The sequence below is a fragment of the Phocoena phocoena genome, chromosome 11 (assembly GCF_963924675.1).
Source record: "Phocoena phocoena chromosome 11, mPhoPho1.1, whole genome shotgun sequence".
Lineage (NCBI taxonomy): Eukaryota > Metazoa > Chordata > Mammalia > Artiodactyla > Phocoenidae > Phocoena > Phocoena phocoena.
In genome coordinates, this window is record NC_089229.1 from 42003652 (window position 1) to 42017400 (window position 13749).

Sequence of the window (13749 nt, forward strand, 5' to 3'; positions counted from 1 at the left end):
CTTTATGATGAGTTATAAAATAGAAATGGTACCCTTTGTCCATGTACCTAGAAATTGGAATAAATAAACTTTGAACAAAGATGTTTATAGACAGACACTCTGTGTAAGCTTTAGTACATAGATAGATCTGTTTAGTATGTTTTGACTTCTCGGAGATTTTTTTCTTATACAATTTCTTGATTCTTGGCTGTATTCAGTATAGTTTATGTAGCAATTCTATATTTTGTAAATACTTATTCAATCTGCATTTGTAGATATGTGTATATAATCTCATTTTAACAAGATTAAAGCAGCATAAAACTTGCTGTATTATATCTAAACATTAATGAACCAAATTTTACTGAAGTATATAAAAAGCTTGTACTTTATCAATGCTGATAACACTTGTATTCTGTTAACAAATTAGAATTAGGGGCAGAGTGCTAATTTATTCAGGAATCATAGTCCATTGAATTAGTAAGAGAAAGTAAACTCTGTTTACTACTACATTATTGGAAAATATCTTCATGACCACAGATTTAGGGGAGACTTTCTTAAGACCAAAAAGCACTAACGGTTAAAAGAATGAAATTGCTAAATTTGACAACCTTAAAATCAAGAGCTATTCATCAAGGAGACCGTGCATAGAATTAAAAGACAAGCCGTAGAATGGGGAGATATTTGTAATAAATATAACTGGCAAAGAACCAATAATTGGAAAACATTAAGAATTCCTATATAAATTAAGAAAAATGTAGACAATGAGGTTTTTTTAATGTAGATAGACAATGAGTTGTTTTTTTTTTAATGTGCAAAAGATCTGGGCTCTTCACAAAGAGAAAATTAAAATGGTAATTAACATGAGATAGTGCTCAATATCATTAGTAATCAGGGACACACAAACTAAAATCTCATTGATTTACCATTGATACACACACCCAACAGATTGGCAAAGATATTAAAAATCTGTCAATATTGATGTGGTACCATGGATATGGAGAAAGGAGAACTCACACACAGTGCTAGTGGAAAAATAAGCAAATTGGTAAACAATATGGTATTCTTAAAGTTGAAGACGCACATATACTCTGACCTAGGAGTTCCGCTTCTAGGTTTAAACCCTAGAGATATTCATGGATATATATGTCTACTAGGATACATTTCCAAGAATATTCGTATCACCAGTGTTTGTAAGAGGGACAAACTAGAAACAGCCCAAACAATGGATGGATAAATAGTGATATAGTCATGCAGTAGGATTCTAATCAGCAATGACAATGAATGAAATACCTGCTGTGACATGCTGGTAAATAATAATTGCAAAAGTCAAGGTAGTTACCTTTGAGGGAAAGAAGAATAGATAGATTGTGATCAAGAATGGCATGGGGCAGGTGGGGAGTAGTTCTTATGGGATGTTGACAATTCTGTATTTCTTGATTTGGGTGGCGGTTATGCAAATAATCACTGTATACATTAAATTATGCCTTTACATTTTATGCATTTTTCTGAAGGTGTGCTATATTTCACCTATTTTTAAAAGCCACTACAAGTAAAAGTACAGTCCATTTTTATTAATTTTTGGATCAGTTTATCAAACTTTGTATTTGAAAGGATGAATAAGAATTAAACCCTTCTTTTAAGGAACTCACAGTCAAGTATGTGACATGAACATGAAAACAAATAATTGAAGTACATTGTGGTAAATATGGTAGTACAAATGTACCAAGTGCTGTGTCTCAGAGGAGACAGCTAACTCTATGCCTACACAATCTAAGCAAGGCTCCCAGAAGACGTTGGCCTTGGATCTTGAGACACACCCTGGCATTCTAGAAACAGCATGAATTTTAAAGTTACACCTAAGTTTGAATTAGCTCTGATACTTTCACTTATTGACATTTGTCAAGTTACTTAATTCCTGTGAGCCTCAATTTTTTCAGTTATATAGAATATTCCTAATATTTAGCGGGGGGCATTGTTTTGAAGATTAGAAATAGTAAATCAAGAGCTATTCATCAAGGAGACCGTGCATAGAATTAAAAGACAAGTCGTAGTCACAAGTGTTGGGCTTCCCTGGTGGCGCAGTGGCTGAGAGTCCGCCTGCCGATGCAGACACGGGTTCGGCCCCGGTCCGGGAGGATCCCACATGCCGCGGAGCGGCTGGGCCCGTGAGCCATGGCCACTGAGCCTGCGGCATCCGGAGCCGGTGCTCCGCAACAGGAGAGGCCACAACAGTGAGAGGCCTGTGTACCACAAAAACAAAAACAACACCAACAAAAAATCACAAATGTTCCTACAAGTGGATATTGGTTGCTTTATTGTTGTTTTCATAAATATTATTATGTTAATTATCCCCATAATTATCATCATTGTTGATGAATGAATCAGAATTAGCCCAGAGCAGGATATGTTAAAGGGATATAGACTAAGTAAGAAAGGATGTCATAGCAGGAGACGTCTAATAAACTAGAAGAATAGGGAAGGATATCTGAATTTAAAAAATTTTTTTATTGAGGCATAACTTACACATAGTTAAGTGTACAACTTTTTGAATTTTAGTTATGTATCAATATGTGTAACCATTTCCCAGTTTCCCAGAAGACCCTCTCATGCCCACCCCAGTCAGTTCCTCCTACAACAAAGATAAACCACTGTTCCCACCTCTAGCACCATAGATTAGGTTTGCTAGTTCCTGATTTTTATATAAATGGAATCATATGGTATATGATATGTGCTTTTTTTTTTGATGGGGAGAAGTGGCTTTTTCTACTCATTATTCTGTTTGTTGTTTTGTGTATTGGTAATTGGTTCTTTTTCATTGCTGTGTATCATTTCATTGTGTGAATATAATGTATTCATTTATTCTACTATTAATAGTCATTTGAGTTGGCTCCAGATTTTGCTATTATGAATAAAACTGCTGTGAACATTTTTGTACCTGTCTTTTAACAAACATGGACACACTCATCTCTGTTGGGTGTAGCTAGGATCAGAAGTGCTCTGTCTTAGAATATGAGTACTTTCAGCTTTAGGAGATACTGTCAAATAGTTTTCCAAAGTGACGATGCTATTTGTAGTCCCACCAGCAGTGAATAGAGTTCCGGTTGCTCTATATTCTAACCTAACCTGGATTTGGATGGTCTTAGTCCTTTTGATCTTAGCCATTTGCGTGGGGATGTAGGTTTCTATCTCATGGTAGCGGTGAGGAGGATAGTAGGAAGAGAATTTACTACCTAATACCGCTAATAAGCAAACTTGGTAAAAAGTCATGATCTGAAACTGTTCTGCATTATTGACAATGGTCAATAATGTATTGTAGGCTTCAGGATTTTATCTATAATATCACATTTTTAAGAAATAAAAGAGTAATTTTTAAGTAATTTTAAATCCCTATACATGGAAAACAAAAGTCTAAGAAGTATTTTGGCTGAGCCCTTTTTGGCTTCTAACAAATATAATACTTTCGCTGACATTTTAAGATGATTATTTTTCATGTTTTTAGGAAGCCACCTTTATCCAGTCTAAAGAAAGAGTCCTTCATGTGTTGCTTTTTGCTTTGCCTACCTTGGAATTACCCTTGAAAACTTAGTGTACAGTATGGCAATATTTTCTGTTTAAGGCTTTTGAACACTTTTATGTGGTCATTGCACTTTAAGCTACTCATCTGCTTATTTGCACTTAGCTGAAATTCAAAGTATTGGACCAGACTTAGCCTTTTGCTTTATCCGCTGTAATTTTAAATAACTTGGAAGTCATCAGGGCCAGCTTTTAAAATAATGATTTGATTTGCTAGTTTGAGGTATAGAAAATCTTTTAAAATGGGATTCATTTATTGGTCTGACATAATATACAACCTATGTTTATGAGTGCCCTTTTTTTTGTTTTTCTTGTTTAGTTTCATCTTGCTTTCGTATGTGTCCTTTTCCAACATTTGAAACTTTCTGCAAGACATATTTGCATGTTCAAAAAAAGTCTATTCAGATTTGTAACTTCCACTTTGTTTTAATTTACTGTTCTGTTTTTAAAATAATATGTGAATGTATACACAGTGAAGTGGGCGTTTTTCTTAGTCTGATAAATGGATTGACCTAGATTGAGCTGAAACCAAAACCAAACTAGAGAAATTTAAGTAAAATTCAGTTCTTAGGAGAATAAAGAAAAACATTATCTTTTTTCCATTCATAATATATACTTTTAGAAAATCTTTGTTCTCTTGTACATCTATTTTATAAGATCATTGAAATAATTTGTGTTAATTCATTAGAATTAAGAATTACTTATTACAAAATGTTTATTACTCTGAATAAATATTTTAGAATTTTTAAACTGAATTATGTAAGTTTGGTTTGCTTTACGCTAAAGTTTCAAATCCTGGTAAGTTTTCCTTTAAAATTCCATGTTAGATTTATGAAACAGGTTTCTTTTTTTCCCTCCTTGGTTTTAGGATTGCCTGATCTTTCTGCTTACCAGAGATGGAAAAAAAAAAAGAAAAAGATTCCTTCTTCATATTACAAAAAAAAAAAAAAAAATCAGCAAAATCTCTGAATTAAGAAAATGGAATGGATTTGTTTTAGCTAATATAAATCAAATACAGAATAAATGGTCTCATTGATATCCTAGAAATGATTTTTAAATGCTTCAGGCACTGATACTGATAACTTTATAAATGCTGCTTTATGAATGATTATATTTTATATAGGCTTTTAGTGGACTCAGAACAGATAGTTGTAGGGAAGAGTTAATATTACTTGTCCTCAAAAGTAGAAAGAACTTCATTAAAATGAGTACTGCCCCTCTTATGCCTGCCACACAAATCTCAGCATTAACGTTTCTCTAATTGTACCCTTACAACATTAACTTGTTAATTGCTTTTGATAGTGCTATATTAATGTGTTACATGGTAGGAAAGATGTGTGCATATATCCCAATGCACTCATGTTTTAGATTTATCCTTTTAGAATTTATATAACAATAGTCAGTGACAATGATAATATTAAGGGTCAATGTTAATTGAATACATACTGTCTGCAACTACTATGCTAATTGCTTTCTATGCATGCTCATTTAATTCTCACAATAAACACATTATTAGATTTTTTAAAAAATCTGTCCCTCAATTCAGATTTATTTCCCTAGTATTCTTTTATCACCCATTCTGGAGTTGTTTTCCAGTTTGGCAAGAGGTGTGAAAAGTATGTTGGGTTGGTTCTTTGTTAGAAAACAGCTAACTGAAATAAAAATTCCACGAGTCCTGAATTCATGCCAAGTGAATGAGCAGAGAAGAGAGATATTTAGCTTATGTTGATGGGTTCAGGGAAAGACACCAGTGCCTCTGTAAGTCTTGATTTATTCTAAAGAATTACTATTAGTGACATGATCCCTTAGTAGTCTTTAAACTATAATAGTTTAAAACTGTATGTTGAGTCTAGGCTTCTTGCACTGATGTATATCAAATATTGTATAGTGTATATTTGAAATTGAATAACTTATGTGCATTTGCTTTTTAATGCCTATATGTGTTCAAATGTGGTAATACTGAAATAATGACTATGTTTTTAAAGGGTTTGAAAGAGGAAAGGAAGACATTTCTCAAAACAAAGATGAATCTTCCCTTTCTATGTCAAAGAGCAAGGTAAGCATATTGTTGTCCTCAAATATATGATCACAACATTTTTCTAATATTTAAGATGAGTGAACTAACACTGAAATCCTATCAGATTTTTGTGGGATGTTTTTATGTTGGTATATCTAAACCAGGTAGTATATATGAAAAAAGGAAAGTTCCCCTGGGGCTGATTTAGGTTCTGTTGGTTACTTGGAAATATAGCCTATTGGTAACCAGGGTTCTCTCCTGAGTGATATTGTTCTGGTATGTCTGCTATAGCAGTATATCTCAGACCGAAGTCTGAGGGTTCCATGTAGAGAATAGAGATAGTCAGGGTTCATTGGGTTTTTTTGTTTTGTTTTGTTTTTTAATTTCTAAGTGTTTTGGGCTCATTCAAATGACAATCAAAACACGTACATTTTCCCAGTTAAAGGCCAAACATCTCTTGCTATAATAGTGTGCAATTGAAAGGCAGTGTCTTAGAATAAGGCATAGTTCCCTAAATTAGTCATTTTCAAATGAGATACTTGTACATATTCTTAAGTCTGTTGAGAATTTTTTCTTTAAGAGTACTATTCAAATTTGAAAAGTATTGTATGATGCATTGACTTTCCTATGGGTTTGTAATTCACTAGATTTTCTATAATTCGTCAATGGATTTGACTTTTTACTGTTATTTCTGGTCAGGTTTAGTAGCAGGAGAAGCTTTTATGTTTGTGGAATCAAACTTCAATGACTGTAAGAGAATCTATATCTTTTTTTTTTTTTACTTATTTATTTATTTATTTATGGCTGCATTGGGTCTTTGTTGCTGCACGCAGGCTTTCTCTAGTTGCGGTGAGCGGGGGCTACTCTTCGTTGCGGTGCGTGGGCTTCTCCTTGTGGTGGCTTCTCTTGTTGCAGAGCACAGGATCTAGGCACGTGGGCTTCAGTAGTTGTGGCTCGTGGGCTCAGTAGTTGTGGCTCGCGGGCTCTAGAGCGCAGGCTCAGTAGTTGTGGCACACAGGCTTAGTTGCTCTGCAGCATGTGGGATCTTCCCAGACCAGGGCTCGAACCCATGTCCCCTGTACTGGCAGGCAGATTCTTAACCACTGTGCCACCAGGGAAGTCCGAAAATCTATTTCTTAAGCTAGTAAATTCTCTGCTATTCTCAGCAGTAGGCTTGGCTTGTAAAACCCTACATATTTTGTTCCTGTTCTTGTGAGTGATTGAGAGGATTCCATGATATATTTTTTATCATATTCCATGATATGCTTTACACAGATTTTATTCACACTTAACTTTTCAAGTATTCATTACATAAAGGTCCATCCTGTACTTATATGTATATAAGTACATAAGGTGAAAATTTAGTAGGACTTTGTATGTATATAACATATGCCTGAGAAATACCTTTATCATTTTATATGAGATGCATAATGAGGAGATGATTTATCTTGGTTCTGCCATGGTTAGAAATACAACGAAATTTATGGAATTTTAAAAACCTATTTTCAAGCAGTTAATACCAGAATTGGTGAATGTATGGAATAGTGGTATTCCTACTGAGAACCCTAAATAAACTCCAGATCTACCTACCACAGCCATCTACATGTAGTCTCTAAATGGGAGGGTGAGGGAGGGGCAGGAGGGGTAGGGAGGGCAGGGAGCCTGAAAAGCAAGTTTACATATCTTAATGAAGCAGTGTGCATTAATAAATAAAAGGAGGGCTTCCCTGGTGGCGTAGTGGTTGAGAGTCCGCCTGCCGATGCAGGGGACACGGGTTCATGCCCCGGTCCGGGAAGATCCCACATGCCGCGGAGTGGCTGGGCCCGTGAGCCATGGCTGCTGAGCCTGCGTGTCCAGAGCCTGTGCTCCTCAACGGGAGAGACCACAACAGTGAGAGGTCCGCGTACCGCAAAAAAAAAAAAAATAAAAAAATAAAAAAATAAAAGGAAACACAGGCTGCACCTTGAGTACAATAGCACCTAGTTGTGTATGAACCTTAAATTAAAATTAATTAAAATTAAATAAAATTAGAAATTTGGTTCCTCATTTACACTAGCCACATCTCAATAGCTCAGTAGCCACATATAGCTAGTGGCTGCCATATTGGACTACTCAGATATAGAATATTTCTGTTATTCAGAAAGTTCTACTGCACAGCAAGCATTCACTGCTTTAGGGTCAAAAAAGTGAGTTTGAATCTTGACTGTCATATAATACCTGTGACTTCTTAGATGCTAATTATAATGACATTAATAGCTACTTTGTACTAAGAGCTTGCTAAGTGTCTTTTTAACTCTCTTAAGGATACTAGAAGACAGGTATTATTGGCCCCATTTTATCAGTGAACAAACCGAAGCTTAGAGAAGTTAAATAACTCTCAAGGGTCAAAATGGTAGAGCTAGAATTCAAAGTGGCTTCAATTTTCTTATCTGTACAAAAGAGGTAAGATCTAACTCTCAGATTGTGATGCTGTAAGTGCCTCATGAAGTACTTGATTAATAATAGGTGTTTGAGAATTCGTTTTTCTTACTTTGAATAAAGAACTACAGTGAATGAATAGGCTTCTTGATGTAGTAACTATTTGGTGTAAGTAAAATTGTACTCATTCTGTTATTTTCCAAGAGCTGAATCTTATTGATTCTGTCTTACCTTAGATTTAATCTTGGTTTATTCTGTTAGCTTAAGAGATACATAGTCACTAGTTTGTCCTTATATATTTTAACATATATTCCACTCTTTTGTTTTTCAGAACAATCCTAAAATTTATACATTTATCATCAAACCTTATTCTCATGGAATTCTGAAGATTTTGTTCTTACCTAAGTAACTTTGGGAAGCAAAATCTTGTTATTCCTTCTATGATCAATCTGCATAACTGAGACCATTAAATAATTTTAACCTTATACTTTTATGAGTTTGATGCAGAAAGTATCAGTACTGTCATTTTGGTCACTGAATTTACGGTATCCTTCTTCCCCCCAACCCCCACCATTTTAAAAATAAAGGCAGTTCCTGTTTCTCAGGCATCCTGTAAATGAGTGAATTGGAGAAAGCAGTTAATCAGATCATCCCATCTTCCTTTTAGCATTTTTAAATAAATTTTTAACTGTCCATCTCAATGAAAGGAATTGCCAGCATGAATAATATTTCTAGTGGGATAAAAGGAATGCTATTACAAGGATAAGGGGTTTCTGAGCCAAGATCTTGACTTGATTCTCCAGCCGTCAGTCTGCTTAGCTGTAGGTTTGCTAAATCATCTACCTCTTGCTGTAAAAAATATATTTCCTTGGACATTAAAAAAAAAAAAAAAAAAAAAACTTTCCAAATCAAAATATCTGATAGAGTCATAGTAACTTATCATTATTGTTATTATTCCTTATATCTGCAGTATTTTATAGTAAGTCGAAAGTATTCTCATATGTTAATATTCCATTTATCTAAAGGTCATATTTTTGTCAGCACTTGCAATCTAGAGGATAGTCACAAACCTGAAACACAGTATACCAAGTACTGTGTTAAACACATCATGCACACTACCTCATTTACCCCTCAAAGCAACCCTATGACTTGGTAGGAATATCCTTATTTTATAAATGAGCAACTAAGACTGGAAGAGATTGAATAACTTCCCATAGTTGCACAGCCCATAAGGTATCATCATTAAAATAGTGGTCAGTAAGTTTATAAAAGGAGGAAACTTAGTTTAGTAAAATATTTCCAACAAAAAAACAGTTTATGATTCTTGGTATTTAAAAGGTAACTTGTTGATTCAGAAAACTTTGGTAGTATTTCATTGAAAAGACTATAGAACTTGGTCACTGGATCCTTTTTTTTTTTTTTCAGAACTAGCTACACAGTATGGCAAGGATTCCTTGAAGTATGTGTGCTGTAATTTACCAAGCTCATGTGACAGCCATCTGGCCTGCTAGTCCCTTATATACTAGAATCGTTTAGGAATCTCCAAGCCAGATCTTGTCATGTCTAGGGAAATAGATTTCCTGTTGTTCATAAAGATAAGTCTTAAATTTGAGTCTAAGATTCTATATGAACAGTTTTAAAAGGTGAGAAATAAATGTGATGAGATGGCTAAGAGCATGAAACTGAGAATTAGGCACACCAGAGTACAAATCCCAGATCGTCTACTTATGACTCTGTGACTTTAGGAAGTTATTTAATCTGTTAGTCTTAGTTTCTTTATTAGCAAAAGGAGGAACTACAACTATCTCATAGGTTGCTTTGAGGGTTAAATGAAGCAGAACATATAAAGTACTTACATAGTACTTGGTAAAGAGTTAAACAGTCATTCATTTTCATTAACTTTTAAGCTAATATTATTAGTATTCTTCACTTAATAGTATCTAAAAAGTACATTATAATACACATTTTCCTATTAAGCTGTGGGAAGTAGAAACCATTATATTCCTCTGACAGTAGCCATGTCATCTTTGAGTTTCCAGCGGCAAGGAGAGGACAGAGACCTGTTTGGCTTGAGAACTTTTGTGAAATGGTTTTAGTATCACAATATATCCTGTCATCATGGGAGTAAGCAATATGATGTTTCAAGTCCAGTTCTCAAAGGAGTAACTTCAACAAAAATTTAATTAGGTTAATCCCCACCTTCTACATTGAGTTTAGTTTGCAGTTCCTTTCCAGTTCAGCCAGTTATTACCATCAACATAATAATTCGTATTTTGTACTAAGTAGCGGAGGCATTTTTAGGAGAGATGAGCTGCAAATGCTAGTTTCATTTTCATTTTATTAATTCCAAAGGTATTTATTGAGCCCTTCCTTTTCCCCAGGTGATAGCTGGCTATAATTGATGAATAAACATGGTCCCTGTCCTCATGGATCTTAAAATTGAGTGAGGGAGTTTGTACCCAAAGTTTTTCATCCTTGATCACATCTAGTGATATTATGTAGATCTGGCCATTAAACACTTGAAAGCTACCATTTGGATCAAGCCCCATATACTTTCCTGGCACTGGGAGTAATGCTACAAACTTTAAGTACCTTCTCCCATGTCTAACAATAGGTAAAAATGAAAATAATAGAACAGTGAAGGAATATGTTTAATTTAATTGTTCCAGGATTTATAGAAGCAGCTTTTAGTTCTATATTCTTCTACTCTGGTGGAAGAAAGTAGTCTCCTTGAAAGAGTACTGGATTAGGAGACCCGGGTTCTGATCCCTGCTGTTGATTGATTGTTTAGAAAAATCAACATCCCTGAGCCTCCCTTTCATGATTTGTAAAATGGAGATAAAACCACTTGTTACGCCTATTTTTCAAGGTTCTTATGAGGATCAAATTGAAATATCAAGTATAAACAAAGTCTGGAAACAAGTTTAAGACATTAGTAATAATTTAGGGGCACTGGATAGTTAGGAAGAAATAGGTGCTAGGAATATTGATTTTTAAACACTGTACAACTTAGGGTGTTTCATTACTTGTTTCTGAAGATGTTTGTATTTATCCCCTTTGGAGAAGGAGTAGCAACAGAGCAATGTGTACAGCAACTTGCTAGAAGTTTTTTGTTTTTTAGAATATTTCAACTTAAAAAATTACACTGCTTTGGATACATTTGTCCTAAGAATAAGTAAATAATTGTGTTTTTCAGAAATACCCTGAAAAATAGAAGGCAGAGATTTATAAATGATCTTATTTAACCTCACATTGTAAATTAATTTATTGATATTTTTGTGGCTTTAATGTGGATTAATTTTCAAACCCAAATACTATAAAGGGAAAATCAGTATTTGAAAATCGACATTTGCCTAAATCACAGCAATGAATGGGAAGAATGTCACAAACATAGTTTTAACATTAGTTTTTATGTGCCATATGTGTGTGTAGAATAAGTGGCGATTTTAATTATTATTTCTCTTTTCTTCATTTCCATGTGATTTCAGTCTGAATCTAAACTTTATAATGGCTCGGAGAAGGATAGTTCAGCTTCAAGCAAGCTTACAAAAAAAGAATCTCTCAAGGTTAGTTTCCACAGTTATGAAATAAGATAAAGAAATAAGTATTTGTAATCCTAAAGGAAGAAAAAAATATTAATGTTTGTATGGCATGCTGGAGTCAACTGAAAAGACTCTTTGATGACTGCCCCAGTGCTACTCTGGCCCTCAGCTGGGGTGCGGGTGCTGAGGACTGGATATCTCTGCACAGCTGTACTTGAGTCAGGCACGCCACTGCGTTATAGAACATAACGGGAAGCTCTGCTGCCCTTTGAAATTTGAGTTTACTAACTGCTAGATCATGGGCTGAATTTGTCCCACAGGTAATATATATTTTGTTTGACCTACACAGTGTTTTAAAAATTTGAGCCAACAATTACAAGTCCAGATTTCCAGCTTCTCCTAAGAAATAGGTTACACTGGGCCTGCCTTCCAGAATGGCCACAGATCCTGGAGTTTAAGGAACACATGCTTTCCAATTGATTCTTGATTCCCATATAGTCTGTTTTGCCCCTCTTTTTTTCCATATCTGATCCTATACGTATCTGCATTTACAGTCCTATATGAAATCTGTTAATTCAAATATGCATATTAACAAAGACCAAAGTGAACTCTTTTTGACTGTATAATTATTAAAATTTCTTGTGTGTATGTAGTCTCTTCACCATTAAATGCAACTAGGAAAATTTTGTGTTTTAGTTTATAAAAAGTCACTGATAGGTTATCTTCTCCCCTTCGTGAACAACAACAAAGCAATAAATAATAAGATTGCTTCACTGCTACTTTCCCAAATTATCTCAGGAGTGACTTCTGAAGGGTAAAACTTTGATAATTTGAATGAATTAGTTTCAATGTTGTAGTTTCTTAGTTATTTATATGTTATATATTAGTGTCAGAAAAGAGAGAAAAATTGCCAGTCCTAAATAACTACAGCATTGTTTGTGATATGAAAAACTGACAACAGAGTAGATTTCCATCAGTAAGAGAATATGTTAAGAAAAATTTTAGAAGTAATATAGCATGGTGCTTAAAAGCATGTGTTTTAGAGCCAGGCTGCCTCTATTTGAATTCTGCCTCCATGAATTACTAACTATGTGATCCTGGGCAATTTACTCTCTGTGCCTCAGTTTTCTCATTTGTAAAATAAGGATAATGATAGTCCTACTTCCCAAGGTTATTGTGAGTATTAAATGAGGTAATACATGTAAAGTGCTTACAACAGTGACTGGTACGCAGAGTGTGTCCCATAAATGTTACCTCTTACTATTTTATTCATACTAGGAATCCTTTGTAGCAGTTAAAAGAATGAGGTAGACATGGAATGGAAAGAGAATTGAAATGCTCCAGAAAATATTGAATAGGAGAACCTTTTTTATGTGTTCAAAAAAAAAAAAACAAACACAAAAGTATATTTCTGTAGGTTGTGTACATAGAAGAGGCCTGAAAGGATAGTGTTTTCCTGAAGGTTAACAGTGATCAATTCTGGGAATCAGAATAGGAGAGGGTATAATAAAAACGGCTTTTAACTTTGTGTTGTTTGAAATTTTTACCATGAGTTTGTATTCATTCATGTACTATGTAATTTTAAAAATGTAAAATTCTTTAAAAATATACAGAGAATTGGACTAGTGATCAGAAAAACTAGATTCTAACCTTGCTTTTCTAAAAATTTCTACCAGCTCTTAAAAAGAAAAAGGTCTGTCCTAAGATGCTAGAATTCTAAAAGAGGTTTAGAATTTTATTTTAGAGTGTAAATTTTTTTACATACTATGGAGCTAAAAAATTGGAGAGAAATTGCCTATTTCTAATGAATTTTTAATTTTTCTATTATTTCTGTAAAATAGGTGCAAAAGAAAAATTACCGAGAAGAAAAGAAAAGAGCCACAAAGGAGTTACTCAGTACAATCACAGATCCCTCTGTTATTGTTATGGCTGATTGGTTGAAGGTCAGTTTGTATTGACTCTTGAATTCAAATGCTGGATATTTAACAACTGGAATAGGAAAGCCCAGAGTGCACCTAAAAGCCTGCAAGACAAAAACATCTCCTAGGTTGATTGTTTTTCACTGATGAAGAAACTATTAATTGTATCCCAGAGGATCTATGTTCCAGTCTTAATGGAGAGAAGAAACCTTAATGTTGTCTCTCTTGACATCAAATAACATCAAATATGGATAGCAGTTCTTTTAAAAAGGCGTTTTGATTTGTGTGACATGATACAGTC

The 13749-nt window shown here is 34.3% G+C and overlaps 1 protein-coding gene across 3 annotated transcripts in view; it reads left to right on the plus strand.

Annotated features, from left to right (window-relative positions):
* OSBPL8 (oxysterol binding protein like 8) overlaps positions 1-13749 on the plus strand; it is a 103060-nt gene that overhangs the window by 37338 nt on the left and 51973 nt on the right. For all 3 annotated transcript variants that reach the window (XM_065886883.1, XM_065886884.1, XM_065886882.1), the window contains 3 exons: positions 5538-5608; positions 11476-11553; positions 13371-13472. In XM_065886883.1, the coding sequence (XP_065742955.1) occupies positions 5538-5608; positions 11476-11553; positions 13371-13472 (251 nt within the window). The remainder of the gene's footprint in view (positions 1-5537; positions 5609-11475; positions 11554-13370; positions 13473-13749) is intronic.